The 20,125-nt window shown below is 46.6% G+C and overlaps 1 protein-coding gene across 1 annotated transcript in view; it reads right to left on the bottom strand.

The window, feature by feature from the left end:
- Positions 1-20,125, bottom strand: part of LOC137414361 (cadherin-13-like) — a 98,622-nt gene that overhangs the window by 724 nt on the left and 77,773 nt on the right. The window contains exons 11-13 of the mRNA XM_068099872.2: positions 19,176-19,318; positions 16,585-16,827; positions 1,215-1,442 (exon numbers count right to left, since the gene is read on the bottom strand). Of these exons, the coding sequence (XP_067955973.2) occupies positions 1,215-1,442; positions 16,585-16,827; positions 19,176-19,318 (614 nt within the window). The remainder of the gene's footprint in view (positions 1-1,214; positions 1,443-16,584; positions 16,828-19,175; positions 19,319-20,125) is intronic.

The raw sequence follows: 20,125 nt of genomic DNA, 5'->3' as shown, positions 1-20,125 counted from the left end.
GAGTAGGCCATTGTGTGCTAACCCTAACCCTAACCCTAACAACCCTAACCCTAACAACCCTAACCCTAACAATCCTAACCCTAACAACCCTAACCCTAACAACGCTCACCCTAACAACCCTAACCCTAACAACCCTAACCCTAACCCTTGCCTAGGAACTGCTTCGGCAGCACTGACACTACACTTGAATGTTGATAGTAATAAATCCATTAATTTATCACATCATATGATATTCCCAGAATTATGTTAATTTGAATTGCAATTCCAGATAAGGTATTGCCATCATGCACCATCCGTCCACCCGTCTCCTATTTCGACTTCTCCGGCCAAACCGCTGGGCCGATCCGGCTGAAATTTGGCACCAAGGTTCCGCTCCTGACTGGTCTCCTCCTGGACTGGACTGGGAATGCAAAGCTCGTTCTGGTCATGTGACTTTAAGTAGGTTAAATGGCGGATGTAGTCAATTCTTTCAAAAATCCTCTTCTCCATACCCACCAATTAGAATGGTACCAAATTTTGGTTACAACATTAGGTCGGGGTAGGTATGTTAAATTGTGGAGGTCATGCTGATCACATGACCAGATGTGTGTCAAAATGGCGGAGTTGGTCAAGTTTTTGGACAATCGTGTAAATTCCTTCAAAAATATTCTCCTCCAGGTCCACCAGTCAGAATGCTACCAAATTTTGGTTACAACATTAGGTCGGGGTAGGTATGTTAAATTGTGGAGGTCATGCTGATCACATGACCAGATGTGTGTCAAAATAGCGGAGTTGGTCAAGTTTTTGGACAATCGCATAAATTCCTTCAAAAATATTCTCCTCCAGGTCCACCAGTCAGAATGCTACCAAATTATGGTTACAACATTAGGTCGGGGTAGGTATGTTAAATTGTGGAGGTCATGCTGATCACATGACCAGATGTGTGTCAAAATAGCGGAGTTGGTCAAGTTTTTGGACAATCGCATAAATTCCTTCAAAAATATTCTCCTCCAGGTCCACCAGTCAGAATGCTACCAAATTTTGGTTGCAACATCAGGCCAGGGCTCAGATAAGGTACAGGTCCAGTGGTTCTATTTTATATCTGGAATCACTGCTCGGTGTTTAGATTACTTCTGTTAGTGCTGTGGTCAGCAGTTGTGCTGGATTTTTAGCCTGTGCAAACGAATTACTTGGTATTCAAAGAATGAACTGTGTTGTCGGGTTGCTATAGTTACCCGAGAAGAAGGTAGATGAGGCGAGAAGAGTCAGAATCCACACCGAGCCAAAGAGCTGCACCCGCTCAGCACCCGAGCAGGTTTTTCTTCCTTCCTCACAAGGACACGTCGTCACAGACACGGTTGTGCTTCCAGTCAATGAAGGACTCCCGTGATCAGATATGACAAAGACCAGACTCTCTGTGCCACGTCTGGGGGTTTCATTCGATACCAATCTGGTGTGTGTATCTGCGGTATGTAACAAGGGATAAAACAGCGGTGCAAAAATATTGACAGCATTCGATCAACCTTTTTATTATATATATTTATTTTAAATCTCTTTTTTTTCATTCTTCCATACAATGTTCCCTTTCAAATCTCATTGTTACATTTACGATGGCAGTTTGTCGACATATATCCACCATCCAAACTTTTGTGACTTGATCTCCAAACTTACTTTATGGAGACAAATACAAGGATAGTATGGCAGATCGGTGCAGGAATTGTGCCTTTGATGATACAAGCACGAGAGTTGGCACACAGTCAGAGTATGCCCTAAGGAAGATATTTGGCAAGAGGGCCATCGCAGATTTGTCCTTTTTTGAAAAATGGCCGCCATTGTTGTCACAGGACAAATCTGCGATGGTCCTATAACCAAATATCTTCCTTAGGGCATACTCCAACTGTGTGCCAACTCTCGTGCTTGTATCATCAAAGGCACAATTCTCCCAAATATTTCACCTATCTGCCTTACTAAAAATTGGGCGGCATTTTTATTCGACACATCTGTGATGACTCTACAACAACAACAACAACATGCATTTTAAGGCCATTTTCCCTGCTAGAGTGGGGGTTAGCCATGCGATCCGCATGACAATCTTCTCCATCTTGCTCTATTTTCTGCATCTCTCCGTGTTAACCCCCTTGCCCGCATTTCTTCTTCCACCATCTTTGGCCAAGTCTTTCTCGGTCTTCCCCGTCCTCTACTTCCTTCTACAGTCATTTCCATCACTCTTCTCAACCAGTCACTTTCATCCTTCCTCAACATATGACCAAACCATCTCAACCTGTTCCTCTTCACAACATCAATCACAGGCTCTATTCCCATAATTTTTCGCAATTCATCATTTGTCTTCCTCTCTCTCAACGATACTCCGCACATCCATCGAACCATTCGCATTTCCACCTTTTCCAACCTTCGTTGCTGCTCTACGTTCATTACCCATGTCTCGCTCCCATAAATCATAACACTTCTCACACATGCAGCATGCACCTTTCCCTTCAGCTTCAACGACACTCCCCTCCTCATCAGCACGCCACTCAGTTCCCGAAACTTCTTCCATGCACATCTCACTCGAGCAACCGTTGCCGAGTCTGATCCACCTTCTCCATACAGCATGTCTCCGAGGTAGCAAAATGTTTTCACACCTTCCAGCTTCACGTTGTCTCCAAGATCCAACTCAACATTTCCTCCATCTGCAGCTCCCTCTGTGCACACCTTACATTTGAATGTAGCTGCCACACTGGTTAATGACCCTCTCAGACCGCTACATTTTTGATGAACCCACTCAGCGCACATTGAACATTGAATGGAGTTCACTCCGACACCCTTCCTGCACACAGCACAGGGCCACTTCCCAGTTCCTTCCACCTCACCACATGCTTTACCACTTGCCATCACCTTCGTCTTTCCGATATTCACCTTCAGACCTTTTGTCTCCATACATTCCTTCCACTTGTTCATCTTTTCCTTCAGTCCATCCATACTTTCCGCAATCAACACCAGATCATCTGCATACAACAACTCCCATGGTAAACCCTCCTTTACGTCCTGAGCCAGCACCTCCATCACAGCTACAAATAGTAGTGGACTTAGTACCGACCCCTGATGCACTCACACCTTCACCTCAAACTCACCACTGTTCCCGTCCTTCATCCTTACAGCTGTGCGCGCTCTTTTGTACATTGCCATCACGACTCTGATCAACCATTCCTCCACTCCTAACTTCCTCATTGCACAAGTCAGTACTTTGCGTGGAACCCTATCGAATGCTTTCTCCAGATCAACAAACCCAAGAAACAACTTCTTCCTCTTCTCCATGTACTTCTCCTGCAACTGCCTCACAATAAAAAGTGCGTCTGTCGTTCCTCTTCCTGGCATAAATCCAAACTGCATTTCGTCGATCTTCACTTTCTTCCTTATCCTCCTCTCCAACACCCTTTCCAATACCTTCATTCCATGCTCCAATAACTTTATCGCTCGGTACGAGCCACACTCTAGAGGGTCACCTTTCCCCTTGTATGGAGGGACGAGGTACTCAGTTCCCAATCCACTGGAATGCGGCCTTCTTTCACTGCCAGATTACAGATCTCTGTCATTCTCTTCACACCCCAACTTCCTGCTGCCTTCAACATATCTCCCACAACTCCCGTCGGCCCTCCCGCTTTTCTACCCTTCATTGCTTTTATCACTTCCTCAACTTCCTTCTCAGTTATCTTCTCTGCCGGTCCGAAAACTGGGTTACTCTCTATGTTGCCATCCCATTCATTCTCTGTATTCAACAGCATTTCCATATATCTTTTCCATCTTCCTTTAATTCCATCTGGGTCGACAACGATTTGTCCCACTTCATCCTTCAAGCAACTCACCCCCATCACATCACACCTCTCTTTCGCTATCTGCTTTGCAATCCTGAATACCGCTCTCTGACCCTCTTCCGAATCCAAGCGTTCTCCAAACATTTTCCTACATGCCTCCTGCGCCTTTGCTACCTCTTTCTTTGCAGCCTTCCTGGCTGCCTTATAACTTTCATGCTCTGCTGTTTCTGCTCCCGTACCCTTCGCCTTCTGCCACTCCTTGAACTTCTTCCTCTTCTCGTCAATCCTCTTTCCAACTTCATCATCCCACCACCATGTTTCCGAGTGCCTCGGTGGTCCTTTTGTCCATCCACATACCTCACCAACGGCTCCCAACAGACTAGCTTTCATTGACATCCAACCACTTTCAAGCTCAGCCACATCATCCTCTACCCTACTCAGCCTCTCTTTTAATGCCTCCCTTACTGTCACCTCTTTCAACCTCCACACCTTCATTCTCGGTTGGTACTTCACCCGCCGAGCTCTCCTCGCACCTTTCACCCTTACGTCGCAGACAACCAAGTGGTGCTGTGAAACAGCCTCCTCCCCCGGGATCACCTTTGTGTCCCGGAGGTGCCCCCTATCTCGCCTACGCACCATAGGTATTCAACGGTTGTCGTCGACCCACCTGACGTGTATGTAACAAGCTTATTATCCTCTTTCTGGAACTGAGTATTACAAATCAACAAATCAGCTCCATCAGCAAACTCGAAAATCCTTTCACCTTCTCCATTTCTCACACCATATCCATAACCCCCATGAACTCCCTCAAAACCATCCATACTCCTTCCCACATGTCCATTTAGGTCTCCTCCTACCACAACAACTTCCTCATCTTTCACGTTTTCCATCAGCTTCTCTATCGCACTCTATCGCACATCTGTGATGACTCTAAAGTCAGAATATTTAACTGTGTACCAAATACCATGCTTGTATGATTCAAGCAACAGTTTATACAAATTAATATACCATATACCATATACCATAATATGCCATATAAATGGCGGCCATTTTTAAAACATTGTTGTCACAGGACAAATATATGATAACCCTATAGTTAGGGGGTCTTTAATTATGTGCCAAATGTCAAGCTTGTATGATCACAACAGTTTATACACAGTAATGTACCAAATATATATAAAACAAGCATTCTGAGTATTGCGCTGCAATACATGTCCCCTACCGGCAGTCTGTCGTCCAGAAAACTGTTGGGGAAATTACCAAGGGTTATTTACCCACAGGTTCTGAATCGTTCCCAATCGCTAATTACCTCAGGACGGGCTCACCTGTGATTCGCACTCGGGACTTCGATTTATACACCTTGCAGACAGGTCAGCAGAAGCATGACAAAATAAGTTGTTGATAAAGAACCTTTCGAGTCGCTAAATATCAGTAATTTATTATATTTTCCGGTTCACGATCAATGATCGATGTGTATATATATGTTGCTCGGCTTGGCTCCGCCCCCCCCCCCCCCCCAACCCGGAAAGCACGCGCTGTGTCACGCTTTGGACGTTCGCGAGACGAGGCTGAGGGCACGTGGTGCGGCTTGAGGAGAACTCCAGAATAAACAAGAGATATCCATTTTTTAAATATTTTCGTTTAATTAACGATATCTGCCAAACCACGTGCCCTATCTCATATTCCAAAATGACATTTTAGTGCTGAACAGATCTGTGAAGTTTCCCCTCGATTGAATCAAAAATGAGGGAGGAGCTCGGTTTTAAAGGTTCATGCTTAAAAACGTCATCACTCTGAAACCATGTGACACATGACGTCATGCTCGCTGCCTTTTTTGTTCGCCATGGGTATGCGATTCTGCCTGCAAAGTTTGGCCTCGATCTGTTCAGCCGTTGCAGAGAAAAAGGGGTTTTCGTGTTTTCACGAAAAACAATATGGCGGCCGAACCACGTGACCTGTGATGTCATAATTACCATTAAAATATTCTACAGACCAAGTCCCTCCTATGGTGAAAATTTGATCTCAATCGGTCCAATTATTGCAGAGAAAATCTTTTTTTAAAGGAAATTAAAACTTAAAATGGCACTGAGTTAATAGTCTGGAGGCACTTCCAGGAAATGTGACAGTAGGGGTACACTCATGTTACAAGCTGGCAACAATGTTTTTCTGAAAGCCCAGACCTCTAGGAACCCAAAAAGTCTTGTTGCCAGCTTGGGAAATGGTTTGGACCAGATTTGTGGCCATTTTTCAAAATGGCCGCCTACATTTTTGGTGTTTTCTAATATTTGAGCTCTAGAACTTATATCTGGCTGTCTTAAAGGTCTCTAGGGTTATGACCTTATAACATATAGTCACACAACAATCCTCACCCAAATTGGGGTGCATGGCATATCTATAAGTGGTTTTATTGAAGCAAAAAGGCAAAAATATGCCTGAAAAACGCCTTCATTTTGATTTTTCCAAATCACTAAATTGCATACTGTGAAGTTGTTCTTTGGTCAATTTCTTTCAAAATAGTTTTAAAATTTGCCCAGATCCCTCCTCTTCATTAGCAAATCTTCAGGAATATACCCAAGTTCTCAGAAAATATGTTTTATGCATGATCAGCTACCCCTACCCCTAAATCACAAAACGTGCCAATTTTCAATATTTCCAGATTCCAACCAATATCATTGTTGTATGACTTTTTCTCATCATGATAGGTCCAAATTAACTTACTCTATGTGATTAGGTGTTAATAAAAATTGAATTTCACACTTTAGTGAAAATCCAAGATGGCTGCCAAATGGCCAATAAAATATAATATTTCACATTATGACGTTAAGTTAAGGTAATGCAGTCTACCATTTGATACCAACACATTTTTGAGACATAATATATTGCAATAATGATGCTTTCCTTTGTATCCTTCCTCAGGTCCTGCCCGAATCATCATTTTAACATAATTGTTGTGTTAACAATGTACTATAACATATTGCTTGTTGCATGTGCTGTAAATAGCTTTCAGTGTTGTGGTAGACATAGTCTTTGTCTCTTTCCAGATATGAATGAAGATGGAACCTGTAGCTGTGATAGGCGAGAGACGGAAGAGAGAATCAGTTGCACTGGACATCGACTGGAGCACATGCTTCATTTGCCAAGGCAACAGAAAAAATGAAAAGACAACCAAGCCCACAGATGTTGGTCTCGAACGCTTTAAAGACTGTGTGATTACGAGACAGAAATACCATGACCATGAGTACATCTCAACACTTGACAGAATACAGAGTATTGACCTTGATGATGAAAAAGAACACATAGTATGGCACAGGGGCTGTTATTCAAAGTTTACACATGCCAACCATATTGAGAGACTGAAAAATCGGCATGAAAAGGAAGCAAAGGACTCGTGTGACCAACCATCTACATGCATTCGCCCCTCTTCTAGAGCATCAGTTGCTTCAGTGTCCTGGGACAAATGTATTTTCTGTCAGGAGGATAAGGCAGGAAAGCAATTGAGGAATGTAGCCACTTTAGAGACCTCAGACAGAATACTAAATGATGCTCAAAAGAACAAGATTATGAGATGCCGGTTGGCAGGAATAAGTGACCTAATAGCTGCTGAAGGGAAGTACCACCTTCCTTGTTATGTAACCTTCAGGAGGAAGTCTGAGTCAACTGTGGTAGAAGAAGGCCCAGAATATCCACCAGATGTTTGTTTCAACAAAATGATCGAGGAGGTGGATGCTGGGCTGTCTGGAGGAGACATCTATACCATGAAAACCATCTGGCACCAATACTGTTACATGATGAGAAGAGACTTCAGTGTCTGTGTGGAGCAATGTGACCGACAGAGTTACAAAGCATTCAAGAACAAAGTCAAAAGGGTATTAGGAGATAGGGCAGATTTTGTACAGTCCATGAATCAACAGGATTCACTTCTAGTCTTCCCACTAATTCAAACAGGTATTGTTGTTCAGAACTTAGCAGAGATGGCAGATGAGCTAGAACAAAGTGAGATACAAGATTCTGATGAAACCTCCCAGCACATTCCATCTTTCTCAGCCGAAACAAAGGACAAGGAACTCTTGAGTTGGCTTTACAGAGTGGCAGTCAAAATGAGAAATGACATCAAGACAATGCCAGGACACTCAGATATTGGAGACATCAATACTGAAAGTGCACAGAAGGTGGTTCCTGAAAGCCTTTACATTTTCCTACGCCTGCTGTGTGATTGTGACAGCATATTTGAAGATTCTGAAGGGACCTCCGAAGGTGATGATGATGGAGAAAGCAAAAGGATTTTGAGCATAGCACAGGACATAGTATGTTTGGCATCTGGTGGCAGAAAGCAGACACCAAAGCAACTAGGGCTAGCTCTCACTGTTCACCAAGCAACAAGGTCCAAGGACTTGGTGCAACTAATGCATGCTGCAGGACATGGTGTTAGTTATGAAACTGTAAGAAGAGCTGACACTGCCCTTGCAAACTCTGTCTTGGCCAGATATGTTGAGCAAAACAACACAATAATACCCCTGAATTTTGCACAAGCTACCTACCAAGGATACATCAGATATGCTAATGATAACATTGACATCATAGAGACCCTTGACGGTCAAGGCTCCTTTCATGCCTCACAGTCTGCTGCCTTTCGAAGAAGCATACCTGGCGAAAAGACCATTGCACCTGATGTCAAGTCAAGCAGTAGCAGATCTGTAACTGTGCCAGAGCATTTCAATGAGATTCAACCTTCAGGCATGGGCACCCAGAAACCCGAAGCAACATTTCCAGTAGCTGTGAAAGCTGATTGGTATATGGAATCGGATGCCCAGGTTATCTCTGAGGCTATGGCCATAGATGTGTCATGGCTCCTTGCACGTCAGTCTCACGCCGAGGACCAGCATGTTCCAGGCTGGACAGCATTTAACCAGCGTGTGTCTGATGTGAATCCAGCAAAGACTACAGTAGGGCCTATGCCGATAATCAATGAGCCTGCACATGAGTTTGACACCATCTGGACAGTGATTCAAAACTGCCAAAGGATGACTGCTGCACTAGGGCAAACGTATACAGTACTTACCTTTGATGAGCAACTGTACTGTAAAGCCAAGATGTTGCAGTGGGCCAAACCAGACAAATGCAAAAACCTAGTGGTGATGCTTGGTGGTTTCCATATTCAAATGAATTTCACCAAGGTTATTGGACAGTACATGGCAGATTCCGGCTTGAAGGACATTCTGGTAGAAAGTGGTGTGTATGGCGAGAACACTGCACAGAACATCCTCAACGGGAAACAATGGAACCGCACAATCCGTGCCCACAAGCTTGTGTTTGAGGCATTATGGCGAATTCTGTGGCAGAAGATCCTACATTGGCTGAATGAAAATGAAGTACAGATTGATGCAGAAATCAATCAGGTATCAGAGGACCTTTCGAGAGCTTTCCAGCAGGCAGACGATGAGGCCATCTACAGTGCTCTGAGGCGTCTGGTGCCCAAGGCCTACCAGGTCAGTGCCCTAATAGAAGACATGGACAGGGAACACGAGGCAAATGCCACATTTGTATATTGGCGGCAATACATGCATCTTGTGAGCATCCTCCTGAGGTTCACCCGTGCCATCAGAGATGCCAAGTGGGAATTGTTCCTGACCACTTTTCGCGAGATGCTCCACTGGTTCGGAGCCTTCGACCGGCCAAACTACCTGCGATGGGGCAGTGTGTTCCTGGCAGATATGAATCAGCTGGGGCACACTGCGCCTGAGGTGTTGGCAGGTTTCAATGAAGGGGACTTCGGAGTGAAGGAAAGCACACAAAAGTTCAACCAAGTACCTGATGATCAAGGACTGGAGCATGTCAACAAGATGGGCAAAATCGCTGGAGGAGTCATTGGTATCACACGCTCTGAAACTGCCCTAAATCGGTGGGGACTGACCTACATCGATAGAGCTAGGATTGCCGATGAAACTAGGGACATGCTCGGAGTAACAGAAGATAATAATGATGACCAGTCTGTGCACAAGGAATCTGGAAAAGCAAGGATGCTGAGGGATGAATCTGATGTCCAAAGCCTGATGTCGGTGTTTCAGAGATTTGAGGTCTTCAACAAAGAGTCTGAGGAACTTGTATGTCTCACTACTGGGGATATTGCAAATGCCGCAATTAAAAAGGACCTGCTATGTGCGGAGAAGGTTGGACATCAAGTGGCCCGTACCTTTGTGACTGAGCGTTTCATTGAGAAAAAGACCAGCCTACACACAAGCATCCCTGTATGACTGTATCCCACATTCTGTCACTTATGTATGAATAGCCAGATTAGCTTGTTGGGTATGACTTTGTTAATTCAGTGCCAAATATTTGTTTAGTTTAAAGGTGCAAGCATTGCATTGACGTTTGTATTGTTTGGATCAGTGTAACATAATAATGTTTGCATTATGTATACAAGTTATGTATGTTTATTTTTGTTTTACATTAAATAATATAGCTTATATTTTACAATCTTCTATGTCTTCATTTATGTAAGTGCCTTGTTTGTCAGCTATGTTGGAACTAATATACTCCGCAAACAAGGCACTTCCAAATCCACACTACTTTCCTGAAATTCAAATGTTATAAAACATAAATTTTACATAAAGTCCCCCTCTAAAATAATACATCTTCAACTCATCAAGACTCTTTCACATACATGTGACCTATAGAATAGTAGTGCCTCATATATTTAGTATAAATGGAACATTTTAGAAGTGCCTCTGAATGAAATTGCAGTCTTATGGTCTCGCGCCACCAAATATTATATGGCCATTTGGCAGCCATCTTGGATTTTCACTAAAGTGTGAAATTCAATTTTTATTAACACCTAATCACATAGAGTAAGTTAATTTGGACCTATCATGATGAGAAAAAGTCATACAACAATGATATTGGTTGGAATCTGGAAATATTGAAAATTGGCACGTTTTGTGATTTAGGGGGTAGGGGTAGCTGATCATGCATAAAACATATTTTCTGAGAACTTGGGTATATTCCTGAAGATTTGCTAATGAAGAGGAGGGATCTGGGCAAATTTTAAAACTATTTTGAAAGAAATTGACCAAAGAACAACTTCACAGTATGCAATTTAGTGATTTGGAAAAATCAAAATGAAGGCGTTTTTCAGGCATATTTTTGCCTTTTTGCTTCAATAAAACCACTTATAGATATGCCATGCACCCCAATTTGGGTGAGGATTGTTGTATGACTATATGTTATAAGGTCATAACCCTAGAGACCTTTAAGACAGCCAGATATAAGTTCTAGAGCTCAAATATTAGAAAACACCAAAAATGTAGGCGGCCATTTTGAAAAATGGCCACAAATCTGGTCCAAACCATTTCCCAAGCTGGCAACAAGACTTTTTGGGTTCCTAGAGGTCTGGGCTTTCAGAAAAACATTGTTGCCAGCTTGTAACATGAGTGTACCCCTACCACCTTTTCTAGGCCACTTTTGGGGATATGCCTCCAGACTATAAGGATCATCAGAATTATCAGAATTCCCAAAGTTCAAAGTGCCATAACTTTGTCAAAAATGATCGAAACGTCGTGAAGTTCGAACTTGATCTGTAACTTATCATGAGGAAACCATCTACCAAGTTTGAAATCATTAGCTTTAAGCGTTTAGCAAAAAAGTCCGGAAAACTGTTCTTTGCGTGACGGACTGACGGACTGACAGACTGACGGACTGACGGACGGAGGGACTGACGGACTGTCAGACGGAGGGACGGCGTGCAAACCTATAGTCCCCTCCGGTGTACACCGGTCGGGGACTAATAACAAGCAATGGAGCACATAGCATGCATGGTTCGAGTACCGTCGGGGTATTTCAGTAGCTGTTTGACCGATTTTGACCAATTAAAAATTATCAGCGGCTGCACAACCACCAACATTTCATGGAAAGTGAAAATAGAATTCAAATCCGAGTTAAGACAAGCACGTACGGCCAGCCTGCATAAATTGCGGCAAGTGAAAAATTAAATAATTACCCTCTCGCCACCTGAGGTAACTCGGTCAAAATTTATCCGATTTGCACCGGATTTGTGGTGGTCAGGTGTTAACACCCCCGAGCCACTCCCAATTCCGAAAACCGAATTCAAATCCGAGCTGAAACGCCCGTACGTCCAGCCTGCACGAATCGCGCCAAGTGAAAATTAAGGCGCGGCCCTCGGCAAAGGTGCGATTTCTTTATTCGACGATAACTTAAAAACTACAAATTCCACAATCTTCCAACTTACCTTATTCTTCCTTACGATTTAGGGATTTAGGAGGGATTTGAGTGGGGTTTTAATGGGAAATCTTTGAACACGACTGTGTCCACCGGTTAAAAGACCGAAAAGATTCCAAGGACCCAAAATACCCCATGGACCAAGAATATCCCAAGGATCCAAAAGACCCAAACGACCCTAAGGATCCAAACAACCCAGAGGACACAAAAGACCCGAAGGACCAAGAAGAGCCCAAGGATACTGAAGACCAAAAGACCATGAGGACCCAAAATACCCCAGAGACCCTGAAAGACCCAAAGGACCCCAAGACCCTTAGAGACCCAAAATACCCCAAAGACTCAAAAGACACCGAAGACTGAAAAGACCCAAAGATCCAAAAGACCCCGAAGACCCAAAACACACAAAAGACCCAAAAGACCCCGGTGACTGAAAATCGAAAAGACTCAGAAGACCCAAATATCCCAAAGACCCTAAAGACCTGATTTCCAAAGACCATAAAGACTCGGAAGACCCAAAATACTCTGAAGACCCTGAAAGACCCAAAATACCCCAATGACCCAAACACTCCAAAAGACTGAAAAGACCCTGAAGACACTTAAAGATCCTGAGGACCCAGTGGACCCCAAAGATCCAAATTACCCATAAGTCCCAAATACCCCCAAAGACCATTAAATACCCCCAAAGACCCACAGGACCGAAAAGATCCAGAGGACCCCAAAGATCCAGAGGACCCCAAAGATCCAAAGGACCCCAATGATCCAGAGGAGCCAAAAGACTCCAATGACCCTTAAGATCCTGAGGGGCCACAAGACCCTAAATATACGAAAGAGACTGAAGACCCAAAATATATTGAGGACCCAAATGACCCAGAGGACCCAAAATACCACGAGGACTCCGAAGACCCAAAAGAAGAGTAATTATGTCTCTTTTCTATTGGAACTGTAGACGGTGGCTTGAAACAGAGCCTCAAGCTCGGTGTACAGAAGCGTTTTTTAAAATCACAATAAATACAAGGCGCAGGGAGGTGAAATTCGCGGCATGTGATGTGCAACACACGCAGAGTAAAACGAGTGTTCATTTACGTCTGTAAGATGTCTCATAAATAAAGAAGAAATAAGTACACCTGACACTAGGCCCAGGCTTCAGGCTTTGGCACGCTCACGCGGCTGCACCGTCTAATAAACTGTTCCAACCTGTCATTTTTGACGGACTTTTTACTCGTTTAAAATAAACAACCTGCACCCACATTTTATACTTCCTGGTATGATAAATCCCATGGAGATGTTATTCGATGGACATTCTTGATATCGTAAAATAACGTGGAGAAGGAAGGTGGAAATGTTTTTGTCAAACCTCGACTCTGATTCTGCAACTGAACCAGACGGCATCAGCCCACGTGTCCTAAAATCCTGCTCTGCCGCTCTATCTCACCCTCTCTCTGTTCTTTTCACCATCTCTTTTGCTCAAGGTCATCTGCCAGCATCTTGGAAAACATAACTCAAAATGCAAACATAACCGCTTTGCACAAAAAAGGTGCAAAAACAGATCCTTGCAACTACAGACCAATCAGCCTGCTCCCAATTATCAGCAAATTCATGGAATCCATCATTGCTTCGGATATCAAATCCTTCCTCTACTCCAATGGCTTGATCTCCGATCATCAATTTGGATTCAGACCAGGTCACTCTACCCTGGACATGTTGCTTCCGCTGTTTCAACAATGGATGGAGGTCCTCAATGCCAAACAGGAAATCAGAGCTGTCTTCCTTGACATATCACGTGCCTTCAATACGGTCTGGCACCCCGCTCTACTCACCAAACTCTCCTCCTATGGTATCCATGGAAATCTCCACGCTTGGCTTGCAGACTTCCTCTCTGGTCGAAGTGAACGTGTGGCCACGAATGGATTTCTCTCATCTCCCCTGCCTGTTCTGGCTGGAGTTCCCCAAGGTAGTGTTCTGGGCCCTGTGCTATTTCTGGTCTTCAACAATGATCTCTCCGACTCTCTGGAAAATCCTCTCTATTTCTTTGCTGATGACTCCACTCTCTGCCGCTCCATTCCTCATCCTTCAGATCGGCAGTCTGCAGCCTCCTCACTCTCTGCAGACCTGGGCAAAATCACAGACTGGTCAAACAAGTGAAACATGTCTTTCAATCCTGACAAATCTCACACTCTCACTATGTCTCTCTGAAAAGACCGACTGGAAAACCCTCCCATCTACTTTCTCAACAATCCTCTCCAATAAGTTCTGTCACTCAAGCTTTTGGGTCTCACTATCTGCCATGATCTTTCTTGGGAAAACCACATTTCCAAGCTGGCCGCCAAAGCCAGTCGCCGACTGGGCATCCTCCATCGTGCGAAGTCCTTCCTTGGCACACCTGAGCTCTTCAACACATACAAGGCTTTCATCCGCAGCTCAATGGAATACTGTTCCCCCCTCTGGGCCGGTGCTCCTGCCTCACACCTAGCTCGGCTTCGCGCTGTTGAAACCAAAGCTTTCAGAATCATTGGAATCTCCTGCGATGAAGCTAACTCCGAGGGCCTTTCACTCACTCACCGCAGGCAGGTTGGTGGTCTTTCTGTCTTCTACCGACTCCTCTCCGGCCTTGCTCCCCCAGCTCTGTCTGTGCTCTGTCCCCCAAATATTCCTACAGGTCGCACAAGATCTGCCAGCAACCCTCTTATGGTTAAACTGCCAAAATCTAGGCTCTCTGCTCATCTTCACTCTTTCGTTCCCCATTTCTCCCGCCTCTGGAACAAACTCCCCCACTCCCTTCAATCCCACTCATCCCTCCAGGTCTTTAAAACAGCTGTTCACCACCATCTCTCATCTTCCCCCATCCAAAACCTTGATCTTTTCTACCCCCGCTAATTCACCCCAGATACACTTTTTCGAAATTCCAACTTCTTTCCTGGAAGTCCTTGCAGTGTCCATTTGTTTTATACCGCTCCCACCTCCCCCCAAGCCCTCTCCCTCCCACAGTTCTCTCGATGTCCCTGTTCTCAAATGTTGTGTTTGTGTCCTTCCCCCTCTCTCCCCATCTTGTCTGCCGCTCCCCTTATTTTGCGTTTTATGTGTCGGTTTGACTTTTTGTGTGATTAATATTGGCTCTTTCACGAGCCTCGATCTTGTATACATAAAAAAACGAAAAAAAAAACGTGTCTTGCACCGATGTAGGTTCAACCCGAAAGCTGAAACATCACCTTAACTTTGCTTTCCACGGCAGTTAGCATCACGTTCGCCAATCTTCAGTTCATAAAACTGAGGATCTTACTATAATTCACCAAATGTCCGTCCGTCAGTTCGAACATACCGCAAAACCGGCTGAACCGATTGCAACGATATTTTGGGTGGGTATTCCTGGGACCCCTGGGAGTAAAATAGGCTATATTGTTTTTCCAATTTTTCCAATTTTCCAGTTTTTCCAAACACAATGGAATAATGTTTGCCGATATGAACAGTGATGTGGTTTTTGTTGAAATTCTACAAATACTGTTTATTCTACGTAGCAGGAGAGAGCAGATCGACTCTTGACGAACTCTTCTGATATAAACGTGCGGCTCCGAAGTAACACGGCAGCGTGTGCAAAGCGACTGAGAAACAGGTGTAACGGCCGCTTCCGTGTTACCGATTCGGCGCGCACTCTTCACACATAAACGTGCGACCGAGAAAGACGTGTAGCGGCCGCTCCCGCTTTGCAGAATTCAATCTTTTTTCAAAATGGGCGCCATGTACTGTTTAGATTTTGATGATTTGCGTGTGATATGATTCAACGGATGTTTATATGAATCATTTAAAATAAATAAAAGCCTTCAATTTCTGATATTTTTCCTTTTCATTTGGGCTTCCCAATTGAAGCCCCGCCCATAGGGCGGGTACCGTTGCTTGTTTAGTTAATAAAAGAGTCCAAAATATCTCAATGTTTTTCTACTTTGAAAACGGCACTATGAAGGTCCCAAATTCGAGCACGTGGAAGTTTCATGTATCAGTCTACGAGTGTCACCTAAAATTTTCATCCGTTTCAACATAATCTCTGCATTTTGACAATACACAAATCCAGGATCCTAAAATTTAGTTTTACCTGAAAACCACCAATTTTTCAAGCTAAAACTAGAATTTTGAGATAAAACCGAATCTTTCGTAATGTGGGACCTAGTCCAAGCACTCACACAGCGAATGTTCGCTGCTCCTATCACTCGATCACTTCCAATTTCACCTTCGTTTGAATAGCCTTCCTTAGTTTCTTAGGCCAGAATCACAGAAATTAACAAAGTGTGTATATATTTGTTTTAGTGTCAAAAAAAGTCCAAAATTCTTCTATTCTGGGTCTTTTATCCTGAAAAACGGCAACGCTTTGGTCCGAAGGTTCCCAGATTTGTGCTTGGTTACCTGTATTTTAAACAAAAGGTTGAAATGCATCCTTCTGTTTTTCAACCATTCCTTAGTTGCTTGGTTATAGCTCCAATGTGGGTTTAACTTTGAGCTGAAAACCTCTGCAAGTACTGTATGGCAGGATTCACACCTCCCCACCACCTTCCATCCTTCTTCACCGACTCACCATTTATGGGACGAAGTTTCCATTCCGGGTTTGCCTTGCTCGTGGATATATCCTGTTGGATCAACTGGAAATGAAAAGGTGGGCCATGAGAAGGGATGTCGGCATCCTTGATATGCAGTATGGGGTTGGTGGACGTGTCGCCTTCACACATGATGACGTGTGTCGGGGAGACGATCGGGGCATTGTCATTCGTGTCAAGAAGGGTTAACATTATAGTTCCACTTCCTGTTGCTGGAGGATCTCCTGTAAAGGAAGAACAGCACGATCTTTAGATTTGCTGTTAGCTCAGATAGTAGTTGTTGTAATGTGATGTTGTAGCGGTTACCGCTGGGTATACACAATCGCCTTGCACCTACCGAGGACGCGGCCAGGGAGCGATCACCATTCCCGGACTCACCGTTCCCGGGCTCGCCCGGTCTCGTCTTTCCCAGGCATGCCCAGACTCGCCGTTCCAGGGCGCGCCCAGGACACCCGGGCATGTCCAGACTCGCCTTTCCAGGACTCGCCCAGGACGCCCGGGCATGCCCGCTCTCGCCTTTCCAGGGCTCGCCCAGGACGCCCGGGCATGTTCAGACTCGCCTTTCCAGGGCTCGCCCAGGACGCCCGGGCACGCCCAGCCTCGCCTTTCCAGGGCTCGCCTAGGATGCCCGGGCACGCCCGGTCTCGCCTTTCCAGGGCTCGCCCAGGACGCCCGGGCATGTCCACTCTCGCCTTTCCAGGGCTCGCCTAGGACGCCCGGGCATGCCCGCTCTCGCCTTTCCAGGGCTCGCCCAGGACGCCCGGGCATGTCCAGACTCGCCTTTCCAGGACTCGCCCAGGACGCCCGGGCACGCCCAGCCTCGCCTTTCCAGGGCTCGCCTAGGATGCCCGGGCACGCCCAGCCTCGCCTTTCCAGGGCTCGCCTAGGATGCCCGGGCACGCCCGGTCTCGCCTTTCCCGGGCAAACGCTCCGGCATGATGTGTATATATATTGCTGCCCGATAAACGGGCTTCACAGAGTGTGCCGGGTTCTGTACGAATAAACATGCTTTGAACTCAACCAAATGGCCTCGTTCTCTCGCCGTCCACGACTCCTAAACTGGTGACCCCGACGTGATGAGCAGATGAGCCAGGCCAGGCGTGACCTCGTCGTGACCTCGTCTACCCCCGAAAGGATTCGGGGGCTGCAAACAAACACGGCGGTTTCAATCGCGCTGCCGGAGTTTTGGCACCGACGAGCGGCCATGTGGTTTGCGCACCGCGCTCGGCTCTCCTCTACGACCGGAGGGACGAGCCCACTCCAGGACCCTCCGAAGGAACGCAGTTACGCGATGTGGGTGGCACTGCTGCTCATCTCTTGCGCGCGCTCTGACGTTCGCGGCACGGCTGCTTCTTTACCTTCACGCGTACTGCTGTTCGTCACCTTTGCACAACTTCACTCTTCAACTACAGCCGCAACTACTTCTCCGATCCTGCATCCTCGGGAGGCCCGCGAGGAACCTCGGCAGCCTCCCCCGAGGCCTTGACCAGCCCCTCGGTTGGCTCAACCGCTTTTCGCGTGCACCGACGCCGAGCACTGCTCGAGCCTCTCGGCACTGCACCCGCGAACTGCAACCTCGGGAGGCCGCAAGGAACCTCGGCAGCCTCCCCCGAGGCCTTGACCAGCCCCTCGGTCGGCTCAACCCCGGTCCTACGTCCCCCCAGCGCTTTGCACAGCGGAGTACGTCGCGGCGAGGCCGCCCCCCATCCATGCTTCCCCCCCCCCCCCCCCCCCCCACGACCCTCCAGGGGTCGCTTCGGCCGGGTCATCGGGACCCCACTTAAATTGACCCTGCCGGTGCAGGTCGATTCTGGAGGGGCGTGTGTAGCGGTTACCGCTGGCTATACACAATCGCCTTGCACCTACCTAGGACGCGGCCAAGGAGCGATCGCCGTTCCCGGGCTCGCCCGAGCCGCCCGGGCACGCCCGGTCTCGTCTTTCCCGGGCATGCCCGGACTCACCGTTCCCGGGCTCGCCCGAGCCGCCCGGGCACGCCCGGTCTCGTCTTTCCCGGGCATGCCCAGACTCGCCGTTCCAGGGCTCGCCCAGGACACCCGGGCATGCCCGCTCTCGCCTTTCCAGGGCTCGCCCAGGACGCCCGGGCATGTCCAGACTCGCCTTTCCAGGACTCGCCCAGGACGCCCGGGCACGCCCAGCCTCGCCTTTCCAGGGCTCGCCTAGGACGCCCGGGCATGCCCGCTCTCGCCTTTCCAGGGCTCGCCCAGGACGCCCGGGCATGTCCAGACTCGCCTTTCCAGGGCTCGCCCAGGACGCCCGGGCATGTCCAGACTCGCCTTTCCAGGACTCGCCCAGGACGCCCGGGCACGCCCAGCCTCGCCTTTCCAGGGCTCGCCTAGGACGCCCGGGCACACCCGGTCTCGCCTTTCCCGGGCAAACGCTCCGGCATGATGTGTATATATATTGCTGCCCAATAAACGGGCTTCACAGAGTGTGCCGGGTTCTGTACGAATAAACATGCTTTGAACTCAACCAAATGGCCTCGTTCTCTCGCCGTCCACGACGCCTAAAATGTAAAGTTTAGTAACAAGCAGCAAAGTGAGTAAAGTCCTACCTGTGTCGAAGGCAATGACTTTAGCAGTATAGATGTTGTTTTTAACTTGGGGCGATTCTCTGTCCAATTGTGCTCTTGTCCGCACATGCCCAGTTTTAGGATCGACCTCCAACCATCCCTCCGGATCATGGTCCACAGCAAAGCTGTCAAATTGGAACACAATTAGTCGGACAGCCATACAATCCATTAAAAGTTATGAAACCGCTGTTAGATGTGTGTGTGTGTTTTTTTGTGTGTGTTTTACGTGTCTACTCTCAAAGGATTAGGTTTACAAAGTAAAATGTAAATGAACGGTGCTATTCACTGTCTGGGGGTTGCCACCTCTGTAGCTCACGTTAATCCAATGTTAGCATGTTTCCTGGCAACAATGAGGCCAGAAAACTTTAGCAGCTTCACGAGGCAGCGATTTGTAATTACTCCAGAGGACCAACACACAATGAGCTGCACACGCGTGCTCAACCATGGGACGCCTTGCATATGTGCTTGAGGAAGGGACGTCACGCATGCATGCTCAAGGAAGGGACGCCTGTCATGCATGCTCAAGGAAGGGATGACTATCATGGATGCTCAAGGAAGGTATGACTATCATGCATGCTCAAGGAAGGGATGACTATCATGGATGCTCAAGGAAGGGATGACTATCATGGATGCTCAAGGAAGGGATGACTATCATGCATGATCAAGGAAGGGATGACTATCATGGATGCTCAAGGAAGGGATGACTATCATGCATGCTCAAGGAAGGGATGACTATCATGCATGCTCAAGGAAGGGATGACTATCATGCATGCTCAAGGAAGGGATGACTATCATGGATGCTCAAGGAAGGGATGACTATCATGCATGCTCAAGGAAGGGATGACTATCATGGATGCTCAAGGAAGGGATGACTATCATGGATGCTCAAGGAAGGGATGACTATCATGGATGCTCAAGGAAGGGATGACTAT

The sequence above is a fragment of the Myxine glutinosa genome, chromosome 9 (assembly GCF_964187855.1).
Source record: "Myxine glutinosa chromosome 9, kmMyxGlut1.1, whole genome shotgun sequence".
Lineage (NCBI taxonomy): Eukaryota > Metazoa > Chordata > Myxini > Myxiniformes > Myxinidae > Myxine > Myxine glutinosa.
This window is presented reverse-complemented; position numbering and strand designations above follow the sequence as displayed.